This window comes from Anolis carolinensis, chromosome 6 (genome assembly GCF_035594765.1).
Source record: "Anolis carolinensis isolate JA03-04 chromosome 6, rAnoCar3.1.pri, whole genome shotgun sequence".
NCBI classification, from domain to species: domain Eukaryota; kingdom Metazoa; phylum Chordata; class Lepidosauria; order Squamata; family Dactyloidae; genus Anolis; species Anolis carolinensis.
The window spans coordinates 12,605,715-12,626,665 of NC_085846.1; the positions used below are offsets into that span (position 1 = coordinate 12,605,715).

At 41.5% G+C, this 20,951-nt stretch overlaps 1 protein-coding gene across 1 annotated transcript; it reads right to left on the reverse strand.

The window, feature by feature from the left end:
- Positions 1 to 211: 211 nt before the first annotated feature.
- LOC103282122 (carbonic anhydrase 4) lies at positions 212 to 20,729 on the reverse strand. Its single transcript, XM_062984045.1, has 9 exons — positions 20,645 to 20,729; positions 10,418 to 10,508; positions 9,149 to 9,178; positions 7,878 to 8,042; positions 5,027 to 5,172; positions 1,774 to 1,863; positions 1,520 to 1,592; positions 1,249 to 1,412; positions 212 to 659 (listed from the first exon to the last, which is right to left on the reverse strand). The coding sequence occupies exons 2-9, from the start codon at positions 10,491 to 10,493 to the stop codon at positions 483 to 485; spliced, it is 921 nt and encodes a 306-aa protein (XP_062840115.1). The 5' UTR covers positions 10,494 to 10,508; positions 20,645 to 20,729; the 3' UTR covers positions 212 to 482.
- Between the last annotated feature and the right edge of the window lie 222 nt (positions 20,730 to 20,951).

The following is a 20,951-nucleotide window of genomic DNA, read 5'->3' on the forward strand; positions in this document are numbered from 1 at the left end:
TGTTGCTTGTCCTGATTGTCGTGTATTAAATTTGGGCGGGGGGGGGGGGGGGAGAGAGAGAGAGAGAGACAGCAGAGGATTAATTTATGTCCGATGTCCCAAAACCTTTTGGATTCAATCAAACCAACACACTTGCTTTGACTGAAATCCAGAGAGTTTGTCGCAACCAAATGTGCAGAAAGAATAAATGTTAGTCAAATGAAAGAAAAGCTTGTGTGTATAATAGTGGTATTTTAATGTTGTGCAAAAATAGAGTCATGATCTTCCTCCACCAAAAATAAAAATAGAGGAGAAAGAGAACGAGAAAGCACGCTCCAGACTGAAGCAAACCTCTTTCTTCCATGGATCTGAGAGAGTCCTTGTGCAAAACATGGTGGACACAATTCATAATAGAGTTGCGATGGATGTAAGTTTGTGTTTCCTTGGATAATGGGAACACATGGAATCGATTGTCATGCTGCCACACACATGTACGTCCTCACTCACACATAAGACATATTCCTGTTCGTTCTAAACTCCTTGCAGGGATGACCATGTTTGTTTTCCATGAAGTAATAGACTTTTCGGTTGTTCAGTGGTTGCAGAGGACGATAATTCTTCTGCATCTTCCTGCCTTCTGCTTTGGTGGTGTAATAGAGTGAATCTGTGAATTTCTTCAGCTGTAGAAAATTCAGAAAGCAAAATGGGAGAAAAGCAAAATGTTAGCGAGTCACCAGACCAAAAAAAAAAAAGACCTGTGCAAAAAAAAAACACAGACATTGTAGTGTTTGAATCAAAGTCGTCAAGGAACAGCTACAAAATAGGGTGCATCTATACCATAGAAATAATGCGGTTTGACATCACTTCAATTGTCATGCTTTGGGAAAAACTTTCCTCTGACCTTTGTCAGAACATGACCACTATTGCCCATATTGTGTGTATTACAGTCATGCTTTCCACCTGTGGTCCTTCCAATCTTTGGTTCTTTGAAGGGTTCATGCATGGACCTTGTGCAATTCACTTCTCCAGAACCTGAAAACTGGGTCGCTTTGGGCCCTTGTGTCTTCCCAAGAAACTCAGGAGGACAATGCAATCAGTACTTGTGGAAATAAGTGTGCAAAATTTGGATGTAGAGCTATTTTCGGCACCAACCCTGGCATCCACATCCACATCCAAGTCCCCGTTCTTCATTAATGGGACTGAAGGACTCTGCTCTTCAGCCACCATCTCTGCCTCAAAACTGGAGATAAATTGATGTCACCCACTCACCGTTTTGTGAGTCACCTCAATTGGCTGAGGGTAGACAGTCCAGATCACGGCCTGGCTGCAGTTAGGAGTTGTGAGGGAGCCAAAGTAGCGGTAGTAGCTTCTCACATCTGCCACCTTCAATAACCCTCCCAAGGAGAACTGTCCATCCAGATTCACAGAGTTTCCTAAAGAAAAAAGACAGAATATGAAAATCCTGGGGCTAAAGAGGGGAAAGGGAAAGAGACAAGTGGAAAATCACTTTATTTTCCAGGGAATTCAGGATGGGGCTCACCTTTCTCCGGGATCTTTTCTAGGAGGTCTGCTAGAGTCTTCCAGGTATTGACGCTGGGGGTCTCATTGGACTTCTGGTGGGAAAGGAAGAGATGGAGCAACGATTACAGATAATTCTCACCTCTAAAAACTTCTCTTTCACATATGCATGACAGGCCGTACCCTCTATGGCCCAGGGCATGGCTCTTAAACCAGTCCAACTTTGTCTCTGGTTACTTTCCATTTTGCAACTCCACGTCATTCCATTGCCCTCACCTTTATGAAGAAGGCCAGGACAGCAATTCCTTGAGGGTCCTTTTTTGCTTCCTCGAGTGTCATGTTGTTTTTAGTATGAACTATATGGAGCTGATGCAAGAAGGTGGGGAGCAAGGTGGAAATAAATGGAAACAAAGAAAGGATCATTACTCACATGGTGCAATAGCAAGATTATGATGTAACGTAACAGGAAAACTATCAACACTGCTTTTTGTGAGTCGTTGGCATGAATCACTTACTGTTACTCTGGGAAGCATGATGCTAGACCAGGGTGACCTTTAGTTGTACTATTTATATCATATTTTTTCTAAGATGCTCTGAATCCCAGGTTTAAGAAAAAAATATAAGATATGCAAGGAGTTCCCAGTGGCGCAGTGGGTTAAACTGCTGAGCTGCTGAACTTGCTGATCAAAAGGTCGACGGTTTGAATCCAGGGAGTGGGGTGAGCTCCCGCTATTAGCCCCAGCTTCTGCCAACCTAGCAGTTCAAAAACATGCACATGTGAGTATTATCAATAGGTACCACTCAAGCAGGAAGATAACAGCGCTCCATGCAGTCATACCAGCCACATGACCTTGGAGGTGTCGAGGGGTAACACCGGCACTTCGGCTTAGAAATGGAGATGAGCACCAACCTCCTGAGTCGGACACGACTAGACATAATGTCAAGGGAAAACCTTTACTTTTGTATGAATACATTGTAAATATTATTCATGGTTTCTCACCAGTCTGCCATATGTTACTGATGAAAGTTTTGGGCCAATAGTCATCCAGATTATATTCAAAAATCTAGGGAATCAATATTATTCTGGGAGGAGGAAAAGGACTTCAACTAGGTTTGAGTCAGCAGGGATCGTCTTGGTTTGTGGGAGACTGAGATTCACTTCCTCACTCAACCATAAATCTCACTGAAATCATGAGTATGAGGTCCAAATATGTGGTGGCTTGTGGTAATGGATTACATTGGCCAACACACATTTTGGTGCCTCAAATGTTAGCCTCGTATCTGGGTATATTTGGCCTGCAGATTCCAAAAATGGCACCAATTTTCCCCTATCAACTCTAGTTTTTGAGATACAGAACATATGCCATATACCAGTTGCGATCTTCTCACGATAAAAAAAAAAATCATGTTATAGGACATCCCCATATCTGCAAGGGAGACATTCCTAAATTTACAGTGAAATCAGGAAACGGTGAATAATAGTGAACCCTATTTTAAAATGAACTACTTCCACCATAGATTCACCATGAAGGACCTAGAAAATTCCTATCAAGGAACCCTCTCTAGGAGTTTGCTCAATCCTCCAGGATGATTCTGCAGCAGGTATGATAAAGCCCTCAATAATCATTTTAAATAGTTAAATATAATAAAGGTTAGGGATATTTCTACTAGAAGTTGTCACAGCTTATATGGCAGAAGTCCTTGTGAGAGTTGACATAACAATCACAAGTACTTCTGTAATGTGTTTTGAAGTAATCAGTCGATTAATGAAGGTAAAACAACAGGTGGCATAGGTATGATGTTACATCTGAAAACTCATTCTAGCACAGGCATGGGCAAAACTTGGGCCTGCAGGTGTTTTGGACTTTAAATCCCACAATTCCTAACAGACTCAGGTCCTTTCTTTTCCCCTTTAAGCAGCTTAAGCAAGTCTATCAAGTGATATATTTGCTACAATCCAGCGCCCCCTAGTGGCGCCCTTGGAGGATTAACACGAAGGGCTCTTTCATTGCTTTAATGCTATGATTCCACATATGATTTTGTCCTATGGGTCCCTGGGAGCAGCAGTTTAGGTAGGGTTATTTACAACTCTGCACATAATATCAGGAAAACAAGGTAATAAGAAATAGGGATACAATGGATACTGCTGATTTATAACCAATTTTTATACCAAAACAGCAACAAAATTCAGCCAGTTAACAATATACTTGTACAAAGTTGAAAACATATAAAACACAATGGAATCAGAAAATAGGTTTGAAAAGGATTTCTTTCAACTACTAGCTTGCAAGTGAATCCTTTCCTGAAAAAAGCAATGCATTAGTAAGTGACAATGTAATCTAAGGAAGAAATATCTTGCTCCTTTTGCAATTTGTACTATAGGCCAACAACTTTTAACATTCTGTTTTTTTTAAGTAACTTGGAAAAAAATTGTTAGTTATAATAGAGCAACTTGTAAAATATTGTTAATATAATGGCAACCAACTATCTTTTGTGGCTTGATACAATAGCTAAATTATTTTTAAAGTATTGTTGAAGGCTTTCATGGCCGGAATAACTGGGTTGTTGTGCATTTTCCAGGCTGTATGGCCATGTTCCAGAAGCATTCTCTCCTGATGTTTCTCCCACATCTATGGCAGGCATCCTCAGAGATTGTGAGGTATATTGGAAACTAGGCAAGTGGTGGAATTCCAGACAGGAAACAATCAGGGCCAGCAAACAGCTCCCAGCAAAGGATTCTCCCAGGCAGGAAACAACCAAGTTTTGAAGCTGCAAGGTTTTTCAATGCTAATGAGGGTGGCTAATTGCAACATTCACACTTGCCTCAAGCAGACAAAACTTTTGACAGCCAATTCTCTCACACCAGAAGTGACTTGCAGTTTCTCAAGTCGCTCCTGACATGAAAAAGAAGAGGTTGTGAGGTCTGTTGGAAACTAGGCAAGTGGGGTTCATATATCTGGCTACCAGTATTTAAAAACTCTAAAATCAGGACAGTAAATAAAGAACAACACTCAGGTAACAGGGGAATTCCGGACAAGAAACAATCAGGGTCAGCTAATACCTCTCAACAAAGAATGTCCCCAGACAGAAAGCAGCCAGGCTTTGAAGCTTCAGGGCTATTTAATGCTAATCAAGGTGGCTAATTGCAACATTCACACTTGCCTCAAACAGACAAGAGTTCTTTCTACCGCCATGGACATATAAACCCCACTTGCCTAGTTTCCAACAGACCTCACAACCTCTGAAGATGCCTGCCATAGATGTGAGTGAAACATCAGGAGAGAATGCTTCTGAAACATGGCCATACAGCCTGGAAAACTCATAGCAACCCATTTTAAAGTAACTTTTCAGCCAACCCTGAATCTGCAAGACTTGAGCAGGGTTGTTGACGAGATGACTTGGCCCCCATCCACACTGTCTTATAATGCAGTGTCTGAATCCAGATTATCTGTTTCGAACTGGATCACTCCTAACATGTCCACCCATCTCAAAGAGTGTGTCCCTCCCTGCTTCTCTCTGGCTGGCTCACCTCCATGTCGTGTTTCCGGCCATCGATTGCATGTTCGGAGCCTTTGTAATGGTAGGTGCCCCAGTGGAAGTGGAAGGATTTCAGGGAGTAGATTCCTGGAAGGCCTGGCCCAGAAATGGTAGCTCCATCTTTCATGTCAATTTCAGCTGCAATGAATCCAAAGCAAAACTTTTGATGCCGCCATAAAGGGCAGAATGCACAACACCATGTCCGAATCTAAGACAGACCTGACCCCTACTCTTAAGAATAGACACAATCATCCAAGTCCTATGGTGTATGATCCATCTAGACCAGGCATGGGCCAGCTTGGGCCATCCAGATGTTTTGGACTTCAACTCCCACCATTCCTAACAGCCTCAGGCCTTTTCCTTTTCCCCCTCAGCCGCTTAAGCGGCTGAGGGGGAAAAGGAAAAGGCCTGAGGCTGTTAGGAATGGTGGGAGTTGAAGTCCAAAACATCTGGACATTGTGCAAGGAAGTAGCCAATACTGTACAACCCGAGTATCTATCAGCTATGTTGGACCGTTGTTATCTGAAACTAAAGCTATGACTGGACATCATTAAATTAGCTTTAATCAAAAAGTTGCATTACAGGTATAGAAATTCCTTGAGAGCTATTGCTAGGGTCTCCAACACAACACTATGGTTTCTTCCAGGGGATGCATACCATCAAGAACCTACAAAAGTCCTAGCGAAACCATTTTCCTGGGTGCAGTTAAGTAAGACTATGGATATTGGTTCTGTGGTTACAAAGTTCTTGCTGTACCTCCTTCCTTAATGCTTTTGCCATGGCAGCACGATAATGTCTGGACATCTCTCAGATGCTCCTGTTTCTCCTTCTCTTTATGGGCTTGGATGCACCTAGTTCTGTCTGCCTTCCTTGCACAGCAGAGAAAGAAGGAATAGACTTCATCCTTATTTGGGGCCCCATTAACACTGTCACATAAAAGAACTGGATTATATGACAGTGTAGATCCAGCCTGGGAGAGCGAATCCGAACTTCCTTATCCTCAACTGTGCAACGGTTGACGAACAACACTGAAACACAGTCCCAAAGACAGTCAGTAATCAACTGGTTGCTGTATCAGAGTCAGGAATAAACCTTGCCACCATCCAAAGACATCCATATAAGGGGCCTGGCTGTGGCACAGGCTGGTGAGCAGCTGCTGCAATAAATCACTCTGACCATGAGGTCATGAGTTCGAGGCCAGCCCGTGGCGGGGTGAGCACCCGTCAATTAAAAATAAAATATAGCCCCTGCTCGTTGCTGACCTAGCAACCCGAAAGATAGTTGCATCTATCAAGTAGGAAATAAGGTACCACTTATAAAAAAAAAAGTGGGGAGGCAAGTTTAACTAATTTACAACTTTAGAATGAGGAAGTGAGGAAGTGCCATCAGAGTGGATGATGAAGCAGCTGCTCCCCCCTGTGACCAGAATCGAACATCCCCTCAGGAGAAAGTTAAATTGCCTCTGCGTCAGTCTGTCTGCCTGTCTCTGTCAGATGTGTTTATGGGCATTGAATGTTTGCCCTGTATGTGTATAATGTGATCCGCCCTGAGTCCCCTTCGGGGTGAAAAGGCCGGAATATAAATACTGTAAATAAATAAATAAATAAATTGCTGGCTGAGTCTTTTGGCCACAGACTCCTGAATTAGCAATAATTCACTCTTAACAGCCATACTGGATGTAGAGTCAAACACAAGTTAGCATATATGGGTATCTGCATTTTGTACAACATCATAGAGACAAACAGAAGTTGGCATATGTATTGAATGTATTTTTAGTTATGCATATATAGTTAAGTCGACTGGTTGTTGATTTAGTGCTGTGAGCTTTCAAAGGATGGTATAAATCAAAGGAATAAGAATGTGTGTATACTTCATAGTTCACAATGTTCTCTCTTTCACACATGCCAAATCACATACTCATATAACTAAGAAATGGAATCAACAATATGCATATACACATCAAGAATTAGAATGTGTTGTCGAAGGCTTTCATGGCCGGAATCACTGGGTTGCTGTGAGTTTTCCGGGCTGTATGGCCATGTTCCAGAAGCATTCTTTCCTGGTGTTTTGCCCACATCTGTGGCAAGCATCCTCAGAGGTTATGAGGTCTGTTGGAAACTATATATAAACACAGATATATAAACCGCATAAGACCTCATAACCTCTGACAATGCCTGCCAAAGATGGGGGGGGGGGGGGACATCAAGAGAGTATGCTTCTGGAACATGGCCATACAGCCCAGAAAACTCTCAGCAACCCACCTTTGGTTCATGTTTTCTATAGAACAAAGCAAAAGGTAGCAATAGGCAAAAAAAGAGAGATGGAATGGAGGAGTCCTAGTTCTTTTCCAAACCAACTGGGGTCACCAGAATAAAAGGAATATTTTTCTCCACTTGCCCAAAGGTGCCCTGTATTGCTTTCTGCCTCTCTTGAGAATGACACCATGGACAAATTCAATGCATTTCAGCATGAAGTGTAAGCCATCTCCTATGACCTTCAGTCATGATGCTAACATATTCAGTTGTATTCATCATGAAGAAATCTAGTGGTTCCTTTATTCCCAAATTTGCTTTGCAGCATTACTTATTTACTGAGACAATGCAAAATTGTCACCTGCTGATGATGACTAGACTCAAAAACTTTAGAAACATAGGTGGAACTCAACTGACAGCTCCTATCGTTCCAGTTTTCAATTGAAAAGCAGCTCAGAGGACAGCAACTCACTGCTCCAGACAGCTGTCTTGTGATGCGATAGATCTTCCTGATACAATCTGACATTCAAGAGCCATCCCATCCCAGTGCCTTACAGATCCATTTGTAGTTGCTCATTCATCTTCACTTACGGTTATGCCCTGTGTTCTTAAGGACATATGGCCTCTTGCGGTCTTCATAGCCAGAAAAATTAATTGCACCCAAGGAGTCATCAGATATGGCTGCCTTGGTGATAATATTGATGGGAGACTGATTCCTGCCATTGCAGCTGCCAAGAGATGACCATGCATTTGGCCCTGGGGAAACGGAACGAAAGGGGAGTTCACGTAATAAACCTACCAATAAAGTATCTGCAATGAGAAGTCTTTCCCCCCTAAATCAGTGGTTCCCAACCTTTTTTTTGTCCAGGGACCACATGACCAAGGTCCACTCTCCAACATTATTACCAAAAGAGTTACAAATCAGTTTTTGGTCAACTTTAGATTCGGTTTGGTTATTTGGGGTGCCGATTCAGAAAATTGCAATGGATAGACTACATCATTATATTAGACTGGCTCCTTCATGGCCACCTTCTGCCGGAGTCTAAAAAACATGGATGTTCCATTGTGCTTTTGAGTGAAGAGGCCACCAGCCATGTATCTCATTTTCAAACAGTCATGCACCTTATTATTGCCCCCCCATTTTATAGGTTTTAGTGTTTTAATGCAATCGGTTCCTTGTCCTCCCCGCCCGTCTCTATTTTACTCATTGACTTTACTCAGAGTTTTGCACTAATCACCCTCTGTACATAGCAATTGATGTCTTGGTTTTAATAATTGTCATGTTATGTTGTTTTATAACTATGTTATTATATTGTGTTTTCATTTCAGAGTGAAAATTGTAACGTTCTATAAAATGTGGATTTCTATGGGCTTTAGAAAAGGAAATCCAAGGCATGCTGCTTTACTGTTTATTTTTCTATTGAGCTAAGTTATAAGGAGGAGATCTCGGTAACAGGGCTTATAAGCAGCCCAAGCACAAACTCTCCAACAGCCATGAAAGGAGATGAAGATGGTTGCAATATAACACATCCAAAAGGCACTACATCAGGCATGGGCAAACTTTGTCCCTCCAGGTGTTTTGGACTCCAACTCCCACAATTCCTAACAGCCAGTAGGCTGTTAGGAATTGTGGGAGTTGCAGTCCAAAACACCTGGAGGGACAAAGTTTGCCCATGCCTGCACTAATTGGGGAACTCTGGACTAGGAATGTTAAGTTCAGTTAATTATGGCTAAAGGTAACTTAAAAGCCCCAATAGAGGAAACTTCTGCCCTTTCTGTACCCCAAATTTCTCATTGTAAATACAGCCCTTGGGAGGGATTCTGGAAGCCACAGCTTGAACCAAGAAATGCTGTTTACTTACCGCATTGTGGTCGGTCATAGCACCAGTGTTCTGTGGGAAAGATTGAGAGAGAAAGAACGAGAATGAACATGGAGTAGGATTGCTTTCTGCTTCAATATGTAGGTGTCCTCCTGATCTCCCACCCACACAGGTAAGAGAACATTGTGAATTATTGTTGTTGTCTGCCTTCAAGCCATTTCCAACTTATAATGATCCTAAGATGAACCTATAATGAGTTTTGCTTGGTGAGATTTCTTTAGAGGAGGTTTGCTTTCATCATCTTCTGGAGCTGAGAAAGTATGAATTGCCTTAGGCCACTCAACAGGTTTCTATTATCAAATGGGGACTTGAACTTGCGTCAAAGTCCAATATGCTAACCATCATACTATGTGTTGTCGAAGGCTTTCATGGCCAGAATCACTGGGTTGCTGTGAGTTTTCCGGGCTGTATGGCCATGTTCCAGAAGCATTCTTCTGAACATGGCCATACACCCCAAAAATGCACAGCAACCCATTATTACTATGCATTCCTTTCTATTAAATCAGGTCAGGCATGGGAAACATGGGAAGTTTGCCCATGCCTGTGATACATGCATCATTAGAAAGTTCTCTTTTGATAGACAAAATATGGATTTATACATCTTGAGGTTTCTTTCAAATTCTAGTAGTTCTCCCAATAAAGGTCCATTTTTATTTCTGTCTTCACTGTGGTTCTGGATTGCTATGATTAAACCATTCAGTAAATTCTCAAGAAATCATGCAATACTTTTTCTTGGAAAATGAATCCATTTTCTAGGTTTGCTGGTCCCTTGTGGTTAGACTATCGCAGTCTCAAGGATCCGTGAATCATTAGCCTTTTACTAGAGCAAACTAACAGTTAACCTCTCTGAACTCTCAAGATGGTGGTAGATTGGTATTGTTAAGTTCTTAAAGTCGGCTTTGACTTGCGCCGACTCTACGGATGAGACCTCCAAGTCACCCTACTATCAAAAGCTTTCCCCAGGTTTTGCAGACTGAGGATCACCACTTCCTCTTTTCTATCTGCTTCCATTTCCTCAAGCATTATCGTCTTTTCTAGTGAGCCATCTCTTCTGCCAAAGGTTAATCATCTTGACCTCTAGGAAGAGTTCAGACCTGATTTGCTGCAGGACCTACTGATTTGTCTTTTAGCAGTTGAGATTACCTGCAGACCTCTTGTCCGGCTCCAGGTCTCAAATGAGTAGATTACTACCTTTTTAAAAAATGGCATTATTTTAAAGTAAGCATTTAACAACATGGTGCTGAATCTTACCTTTGCTGCTAACACAGGCTCCTCCAAATAATAATAATGACAGCATGTGGATTGTTGCTTTTGATGTAGGACCCATGATCTTAATGGTTACCTGCACAGAAAAAGTATAATCTCAGAGACTAAGGATTATATTCTACCCTCTGCCACATCCAGAGATAGCGACATTAGTAAAGCTGATAAATGTATTTAATCATTTGGTGAAAAGAAGAAAAAAACAGATTTGCTAAGTTTATGTTTGAAGGAATAATTAACTAATTCAGTGGTTCCCAACCGTTTTTTGACCAGGGACCACTTAACCAGGGACCACTCTCCAACATTAGTACCAAAAGGGTTACAAATCAGTTTTTGGTCAACTTTAGATTCAGTTTGGTTATTTGGGATGCTGATTCAGAAAATTGCATTGGATAGACCACATCAGCTCTCATTTCTGATACAGAACATATGCCATCCAGTAGTCAACATCTGCTCGCCCTCAGAAAACCATATTTAATAATCTAAAGCTGATGTGGTCTAACCAATACAATTTTCTGAGTCAGCACCCCAAATAACCCCAGGTACAGGTCTAAAAACGAAGACACCAAGGCATCCCCGCTTCCAGGCACTACATAGGTAGAACAGCTCCGCTCAGGGGAAGGGAGGAGGAATCATAGAATCATAGAATCATAGAATAGTAGAGTTGGAAGAGACCACATGGGCCATCTAGTCCAACCCCCTGCTAAGAAGCAGGAAATCGCATTCAAAGCACCCCCGACAGATGGCCATCCAGCCTCTGCTTAAAAGCCTCCAAGGAAGGAGCCTTGGAGAAGAGAAGAGAAGCAGCAGTCAGGAGGCTTGTTGTTGTGCCTTTTGTGGGTAGACAGCCTCTCCCCTCCCAACATCACTGTTGCCTTGGCACTATAAGAGGGTGTCGTGAGACCAGTCACTCTCGTTGCCACATTGTAGTAATGGTGAGGCCGCAGACCTTATTGTAGTTCTTGGGGACCACTGGTGGTCCATGGACCACAGGTTGGAAACCATTGAACTAACTGAATAAAGTTCGGAAAATTCTATACTCATCATTTCTTATCAGAAAACTCTTCTCCTGCTCTCTCTCTCTCTCTTCCTTGTTGTAACTTTATCTTCTTATAATTCCTTTGGTTCATCTTACCAATTTTTGTGTAAATCCCAGTGAAAACTCAAATGTTCAAATATTCAAAATTAAGTTTCCAGAGACAGATAGAGGTCCTCTATGCAATGTCCCCTGTAAAAACTGGGTGGTATCTGTATGCAAGAATAACCCTTTCCCAGGAGGCTGGTTTAAATTATTTTAATGTTAGGATTAATTTAACTATCATGAACTGAGGTCAAAGATTTGGATTTTGTAACCAAAATATTGTAATTCCCAAACTGCAAGGTGCAGAGGTAAAAAACAAGAAACATTTTTTAGAAAAATAATATGTAACTCCACAAGTAACCCCAAATATGAAAAATGGTGAAGCTTGCCACCCAGCAATCTGCCCTCTCCTCCCCAAATCACCTCAGTCTAGTTCAGCCAGGGGCAAACTTCATCCCTCCAGGTGTTTCAAAACTTGAATGATAAATTATTTTAATCAGTTGGTTCCTATCAATAGGCACACCCCAAAGCTGATCTTCTTCATGGTTACAGCTTCATGTCCCATTAATACAACAGCTTCGCACCAGATGTTCACTGTCCCAACCTTTTCCATCCCGGTTGATGCCCTCCAGATGTGGTTGGACTACAACTCCCATAATACTCCCCAAATGGAGTGGGGTGATAGAAACTGTCTCCCAACCATATCTGAAGACTGTATGGATAGCTGATGCATTTAGCACATGTCAATATCTGCCCTACTTAGGGCAAGTCATCCATGCTGGAGGTTAGCCAGCACGATGTCAACAGTATCCTTCAATCTCTTATCCATTTACTTGCTAATAGAATGGCTTGCATGCTAATTATCACGGCATTATCTACATTTCAGAGGCTGTAATCATTTCAAATAACCAAAGGTTTATATATAACGTTGCAAGGAAGCATGAAAGAAAGGCATTAGCTCAGTGTTCCCTTCTCTTACGTCACTGCATAATCTGGAGAACCCTTGATGCAGATGGGAGATATTTTAACAGGATCTTTATTGGATTCATCACCTAATGAGCAGGTTCAGTCCTTCATCAACCCTCCTTGAATGAGCCTCTTAGGGTGATCTAAAGATCAAGAATACGTGGCCTCCAAAGTGGCCTATGACAATTCAACAACATCCCAAAGGATTCAGTGTCTGACTATTACAGAACACGTGCGTAGCAATAAACTATGATCCATTCTAGAGCAGGCATGGGCAAACTTGGGCCCTCCAGGTGTTTTGGACTTCAACTCTCACAATTCCTAACAGCCAATAGGCTGTTAGGAATTGTGGGAGTTGAAGTCCAAAACACCTGGAGGGCCCAAGTTTGCCCATGCCTGCTCTACAATATGAAAAGTTAGTTTTAAAAAGTAATCCATTGCAATGTTGGAAACTCTGTGGTAGACCTCCAGTTCTAGAATTAAAGTCTTTGGGCATAACAGATTTTATCTGAGCTGCGGATCTCCTTTGGTTACATTATTTAAAACGGTTTGAACAGGTTTCTAATTGTATGGTTTTAAACTGATAATCTTTTAATAAGTTTTTAATCTTACACAATTATTGCCGTTGTTTATTGTTAGAAACTGATTTTATCATACACAGCCCCAAGATCTTTAGATATAAGTACATTACTAAACCAATGACTAAATCAAACATTATCTATTGCATTTCTTGTTACCCCCTGGTTAATTTCCATTCATTTGGAGGCAATTTAGAACTGACAGAAAAATGGCATTAAAAATGAAAAATTTCCTGTCAAAATGATCCGCTTTCCAAGTACAGTAGAGTCTCACTTATCCAACGTTCTGGATTATCCAACGCATTTTTGTAGTCAATGTTTTCAATATATTGTGATATTTTCGTGCTAAATTCGTAAATACAGTAATTACTACATAGCATTACTGTGTATTGAACTACTTTTTCTGTCAAAATTGTTGTATAACATGATGTTTTGGTGCTTAATTTGTAAAAACATAACCTAATTTGATGTTTAATAGGCTTTTCCTTAATCCCTCCTTATTATCCAACATATTCACTTATCCAACATCCTGCCGGCCCGTTTATGTTGGATAAGTGAGACTCTACTGTAACTTTAAAAAGGAAAATATTACTCATTGCACTAATAGGGTCAAATCATATACATTATTTTACTCTGAGAGTACAATATCATTACAAACATGGTATTAAAAAGGAGTGGAATTGTAGTTTTTTGGTTTGGATCCCAGTCAGTGATACAGACTGAGTTACTTACTTAGGCGATCCCTCGTTGTCTGAGTATGATGGCTTTACAATAGTAGTGACTTGGTGGTGGATACGTAGGTGACTATAGAGCCCTATTCTTGACCGACATGTTCTTCTGTAGTGAAGACATCGGTTTCCAGGCGGTCCTGGTCAGAGATAGCTAGATGCGCCTTCCTCTTGGCACATTTCTCCCTTTCACCCTCCATTCATGCCTCTTCGAATTTCACAGCACTACTGGTCACAGCTGACCTCCAGTTAGTGTGCTCAAGGGCTCTTGGTATCTATGCTACCGGTTTTAAGGTTAGCTTTAAGCCCATCTTTGAATCTCTTCCTGTCCACCAAAATTCCATTTTCTGTTCTCGAGTTGAGAATAGAGTAACTGCTTTGGGAGACGGTGATCAGGCATTCAGACAACATGGCCAGTCCAACAGAATTGAAGGTGTAGGGGCATCACTGACATCTGTTCGCCTGTCTTCCCAAGAGATTTGCAGGATTTTTTGGAGGCAACGCTGATGGAATCATTCCAGGACTTAATCTCTTATCAAAAATGCTTGGAACTAGAAATGTTTTGGATTTTTTAAATTGTTATTGTGGCATACGTATTTCCGCATATGTACATACCTAATGAGATATCTTAGAAATGAGACCCAAATCTAAACATGAAATTCATTTCAAATATATATCATATACATGGACTCAAGGTAATTTTGTACAATACTTTTAATAATTTTTGTGCATGAAATAAAGTTTGCGTAGGTTGAACCACCAAAAAGCAAAGGTGTCACTATCTCAACCACCTATATCAGGCGTGGGCCAACTTGGGTCCGCCAGGTGTTTTGGACTTGAACTCCCACCATTCCTAACAGCCTCAGGCCCTTTCCTTTTCACCCACAGAAAACCATATTTAATCATCTAAAGCTGATGTGGTCTATCCAATACAATTTTCTGAATCAGCAAACTTGGAGGGCCCAAGTTTGCCCATGCCTGGTCTAGACCTATGCATGATGGAGCTGTACCTGCCTCTTCTTCTCTCCATCTGAGAATAGGTCAGTTGCAATTGAAACGGAAGGAGGGTATTTCATCTTATTTTGGCCTTAGGCATGATGGAGCTGTGCCTGCAATTATTATCTTCCTCCAAGGCTAGGGCAGTGGCAGTTGGAATGGCCTTTTGCTTTCCAGCCGTAGGCATGATAAAGCGGTCCTTGTATTTACTTCTATTTTGTCTGTGTTTACATCAAGCAACCCTTAGTTGGCTCAAAACAATAAATTCTCCTGAGGCAACAGTCTCTTGCAAGACACATGAAAATAGCCCTGGCCTATATCAGGCATGGACAAACTTGGGCCCTCCCAGGTGTTTTGAACTACAGTTCCACCATTCCTAACAGCTCCAGGCCCCTTCCTTTTCCCCCTCAGCCACTTAAGCTTGGAGTTGAAGTCCAAAACACCTGGCAGGCCCAAATTTGCCCATGCCTGACCTATACGGACAATTTTGGAATCCCATATAAGGGATGCTCAACCTGTATAGTCCAGATTCAAATGTCTTTCTGATGGAGGGAAGGGTGTCAAAAGGCACTTCAGACAGAGTCAGGAGCAACAAATTAATGGTTAAAATATTGACTCAAGAGGGTAAGCCACTAATCTACAATCTTGTACAGCTTCTAGTCAGGTAATAAGTTTGCGAAGTACTAAAATCTTCTCTAATCTTCTCTGACGTACAAAACATGATGTTGTCTCTATCCATGGTTCCAGATCTCATTGTGATACAAGCTGAAAACTGGACCTTTCCTGGCAAAAAAGATATTATTACTCATTATATATGGTATGAAAAGAAAGAGTTCCCTTAGGAAATGAGTTCTAAATTTCTTGGGGAAGTTCAGTGACATCACTAGGTTTGGTGTCAGCTTCATAGACCACCCTCCTAGACCATCAGCAACAAAAGCAAGAGTATATGCTTATAACACATGCAAGTGAACCCACATGATTTGAAGCATCATTGTAATTTCATAATAATGATAGCTTTGAGTGCAGTGCATGCTTATTATTATTATTATTATTATTAATAATAATTATTATTATTATTTGTATACCGCTCTATCTCCCCAAGGGGACTCAGGGCAGTTTCCATCATAGGTAAAACATTCAATTACCAGAACAAGAAACATACAACATAACCATAATAAAACATTGACACAATTACTATTAAGACAACACATTCATTAAAAATTAAAAACTAAAAGGTTAAAAAAGTAAATCAGCATAGAGTTTTAGCCTTGTAAGTATATTATATACAACAGATGTCCAGATGGGCTTATGAAAAGTGTTTCTGTGGTTACATCTAACTACAAGCATATTTTTTACTTAAAAATAATACATTTCTGCTGAAATATTGCACCAACATTTTATAGACGGTCATGTTGGCATCATCCCCTGGAATGGTGTCACCAAGTGTGGTTTGCACCCCTTGAACCCCAGTAATTGGGGAAGTTTGATTTCCCTCCATTGAAGTTCTCAAGACTGAACCATTCTTCTCAGGAAAATAAATAATGCCTGGATCCCCCTCCCATATAGTCCCATCTCTTGAAAGATGCCTCCCCTTTCCTTACCTGCTCATCCAGAGTCACCTTGGATTGCTGCTGAAGCCACTTGGAATTGCCTTCTTCGCAGAAGGTTATGACATTTATTATGGGCCACGTCCCGGGGAGGAGGAGAGCAATGAGTAAGAAGGAGGAGCCATCAAAGGTCACAATTGGACACGTCCTGAAGTTCAAACAGATCTGGACCAGATAAATTGGCACTGGCCGGGAGGTGTCAAAACTCAGTGATGAGGAGATTGATCTTTTGTTTGCATGCTTTGCATACAACCAGGAAATCAATCTGGTCAGCCAGCCAATTATTTAAAATTAATTGATTGGCCATGTGGCTTCTGACAGGGAATCAGGATCATTCCTTACTGGACCACCCTTTAAGTTCAGGTGAGATGCTATTATCGGCAGATCAGAGAACTGATAGAAGCGTGATGGCAGGTCCAGACTTAGAATGAAATGCTGGAAAGGAATGTTTTACGACAGTCGGTTCAAAAGAAAGGTTAATGTTCCTGCTCTTCAGAACTTCAGGTTGTCAGAGGGAAAACTTAAGAGGGTTATTGTTATTTTAACACTAATGTAGAAAGCAGCTATTGCTTATCACACAGCCAGGTACCATGCATACAAAACTTGCTGTAATTCCCTCTTTTATGTAATCATTAAAGGTACAAGAGCCTTCTCCAGCTTTCATTTTGGCAACTCAAAGAGGTTAAACTTGAATTTTTACTATAGTGAGCTCTGAGTCTCTACTGGAATTGGTTCCAAGACACACACAGCCATGAATACCAAAATCTGTGGATGATCGAGTCCCATAAAATGATGTTCCTTATATAAAAGGACATCAAGGTTTGTTCTCTGAAGTTTTTAAAATATTATGGCCTTGGACCAGTGGTTCTCAACCTGTGGGTCCCCAGACATTTTGGCCTTCAACTCCCAGAAATCCTAACAGTTGGTAAACTGGCTGGGATTTTTGACAGTTGTAGGCAAAACATCTTGGAACCCACAGCTTGGGAACCACTGCCTTGGATGATTGATTTAATGGATATGAAAGGTTGACGTACTCCTTAATTTCAAGGGACTGACATTCTTAAGTAAATTAATGGTGACAACTCGCTCTCTATTAAAAGATGAACAAACCAACAAACATGGATAAGATCATGTTAACAAGCACCCCTTAAAAGTGCCATTGAGAGTGAACTAGGCAGGAGCAAGTCTGAGTCTATAGTGAGCTAAGGAACATGCTGCAGGGAGAATTGAGTAAGGAAAGGGGCATATAATCTGCAATAATGGACTTGTGAACTATACATTGCATGTTCCTTCTCACTCCTTAGTATGAGACATATGAGGAAGTTCTCCTCAAGGCATTTCTGGTCCCATAATGCCAAACATGACCTCACCAGAAATGCGACATCAAAAGCAAGAGGTGGGCCCATTGGTGATGTGGACAATGTATCAGGATGGATCCAGTCAGCTCCAGCTGTCCCCACCTCTGACCATGCAGGAAGATCCAGGGGTAATTATGTGTTCTGCTGTCATGGAGCAGCATCTAGATCAGGAGTGTCAAATTCATTTTCATCATGGGCCACATCAGCCTTATAGTTGCCTTCAAATGGCCATTGAATCCATGGATAGAGAATCTGTGGATACAGAGAGACAACTATATATTTTTTACATAGTAGTCAGTGCTCTTTAGTTTTTACCCCGTTTGGGTCACCAGATGTTAATGAATAACAATTCTAATCACTTTTGATTATCCGCCATTCAGACTGGGGATAATGGGAATTGCAACCTCACAGCACTTGTGGTTATGAGTTGGGAAAAGTTTAAAGAACATTTTGAGGTCAGGCATCATATCCACAAGCCTGCTATCTAAATTCAAACCACTCTCTCCTGACTAAAGAGAAGAAATTACAACCTTCCAAATGTTACTGCATCACAGCTCCCATCAGCTGTAGTCATGATATCTAATGGTGAGAAATACATAAATTATAGTCCAGCATCTAAGCCAGTGGTTCTCAACCTGTGGATCCTCAGATGTTTTGGCCTTCAACTCCCAGAAATCTTAACAGCTGATAAACTGGCTGGGATTTCTGGGAGTTGTAGGCCAAAACACCTGGGGACCCAGAGGTTGAAAACCACTGATCTAGAGAGCCACATAAAATGACATGGAGGGTTGGATTTTTTCTGTGGGCCTTGAGTTAGACACATGTGATCTAGATGCAGTGGGTATGCTCCATCTCCTGCCTTGCACCATGTGGATTCATCACAGCAACTGAGCAGTGAGTCCAGATTATTTTGGCCATGCAGATGCAGCCCGAGTCTTTATTTTAAATCAAAATACAACAGCAACCTTTGTTCACTTCCTTCAAAAGCAGCACTCATTAGGAAGGACCTGGAAATCTGATCATCTGAAACAAAAAATCGTGTTTTTTAATTCCCTGGGCTTTAGAAGTACTGAAGGCGAAAACCCTAGTACTCCAAAACTGTTCTCGTATATATAGCCATCGCCCCCAAAACACCCACTTGATACTAACAGAACAGCTGGTTTCTGCATAGTAATGCAACCTACGAAGTAGGGACATCTTTATGAAAGTCTGCCTTGAATGTGATGCACCCTGTTTGCTTGGCAATTGCAAAGATGCTACCCAGAAATGGTTATGGATTAGATCCGAGGTGATACTGGCACACCCACATGGTTATCACACGGGAGTAAACCCTAAACACTCCCATAGGTGCCATATATTACAGGAACAAAGGAAACTTTTCTGAGAAGTAATTAGCTAATTAATTTTTTAGGAAACATCCTATTTTCTGAGTAAAGTGTTGAAAGGTGAGAACTTTGTCTACTCAGAGTAAGAGTAATACTGAACCAGAGTGGTGAAAGCCCTCTTTTGTATTCCTGGATGGGGAAATAGCACCAAGTAGTAATTGGATCCCTGAGAGGGTGCTGATGCATTCCTCTTTCCTCAGAATGACCCTTGACAAATCCATAGGTCATATCAAAATCCATAATATTGTCTCCAAAACCTGCCCTTGTCTTATAAATGAGGTCGATTTATACATGAGTAGATACCATATATATTTATGCTTGGATTAGCCTGCTGTCTGCTATATATTGTGGCACAATGTCCTTTACTTCTTACTCTTTGATCTCATATTCAGTGGAATAAATTATACAGAGTATTATCACATCCTTCTTCAAGTACGGCAATAAGGGGGTTTGAAAGCTTTAAGAACACGTGACTTCCCATAAATCATGTGTTTCCTGAGAAAGGAAAGTGTTGTCGAGTGTGGGACTCCCCCAGGTCAAAATTGTTAAATTCTCTCGCTGAGGCCGCAGCAAGGATCAGCCTTGGCCGGTGAGAACCTTTTTATTTTTAAATTTCCGTTTTGCAGACGTTCGAAGGTCTGGAGGAGCCCAGCAGCAGCAGGTGCCCGGTATATTTTTTGAAACATTTTTCCCTTTTTGACAGTTATATAGTACTCTAACCCCTAATAAGTGTGCAACCTAGTGTGTTATCCTCTACTTTTGCTTCTTTGTATCTCCTTTCGTCTCCCGAGTCTTTTTCTCCAACCTTCGCCTTCCGCAGCTGACGCCGGTAGCCACATGGACCACATGGCCCTCACGGCCTCTCCGGCCATTGGAGAGGGGCTTATTCTCTCCCTCTCCCCATACTAACCGTAAATGCCCTTTCATCCCCCTGAACCCCTTGCCACCCTCACCCCCGTGGATGCCCCGGTTCCCTCATTTGGGAACCCTATTTTGCCCTTTTAATGTATATATTTTATATCCTTATATGATAAACCCTTTTGGAGAAGAATGCCACTGATCAAGACCTTTTGGTTACATTTCATCAGCACCTCATGACCCAGGGACTGGCTCCAGCCGTTTTCCTGGGCATCATCTTCATATGAAGGATTCAATCAACCATTACCCTTGAGGCCAGTCCATCTCTATTGGCCCCATAAATCCAGCAGTGCAGAAGACAACAGGAATCCAGGGTTCGGGCCCCCTGTCCTTTGTGCAGCTACTTGAACAATACAAAGACACTCATGACCTGGCATGATATTTCCCAACGCTGAGGGAAGAAACAAAAGTCTTAGGAATAATGCACTTTGACTTATTTTAAGTTTTAAAAACATTATGAAGTTATCTTTTAAAAAACATCATGACAGTATATACAATACTCTATTTTGGTTCCCTGTTTGTTCTTGGGGTGGGGATTCCCAGCTTTCTTTGGAGTTGTAATGTAAAGAACTATTTTAAACATAATGAACTATCTTACCAATCGTACACTTTATTCTTGTCCTGTTTTCCACAATGACATTTCCTCTTTTCATAGGACTCAGGTCTTAATCCCATCACTTTGGACAACACTCCACAGGAAACATAATGGACATGGGCACCGTGTGTGCCGGACCCACCTTAATGGGTCACTCATATTCACAAACGACTTTCATAAAATGCATAGGACCTGATGGCCCTTCTTTGTTCTGTCCCTCGGTGGGACAATGATGATTTACTCAAAGTACTTGATGATCCTTTGTCTCCCGGACCAGCGTGCCCCCTGTCAGTCATTGGAGAGCAGGAAT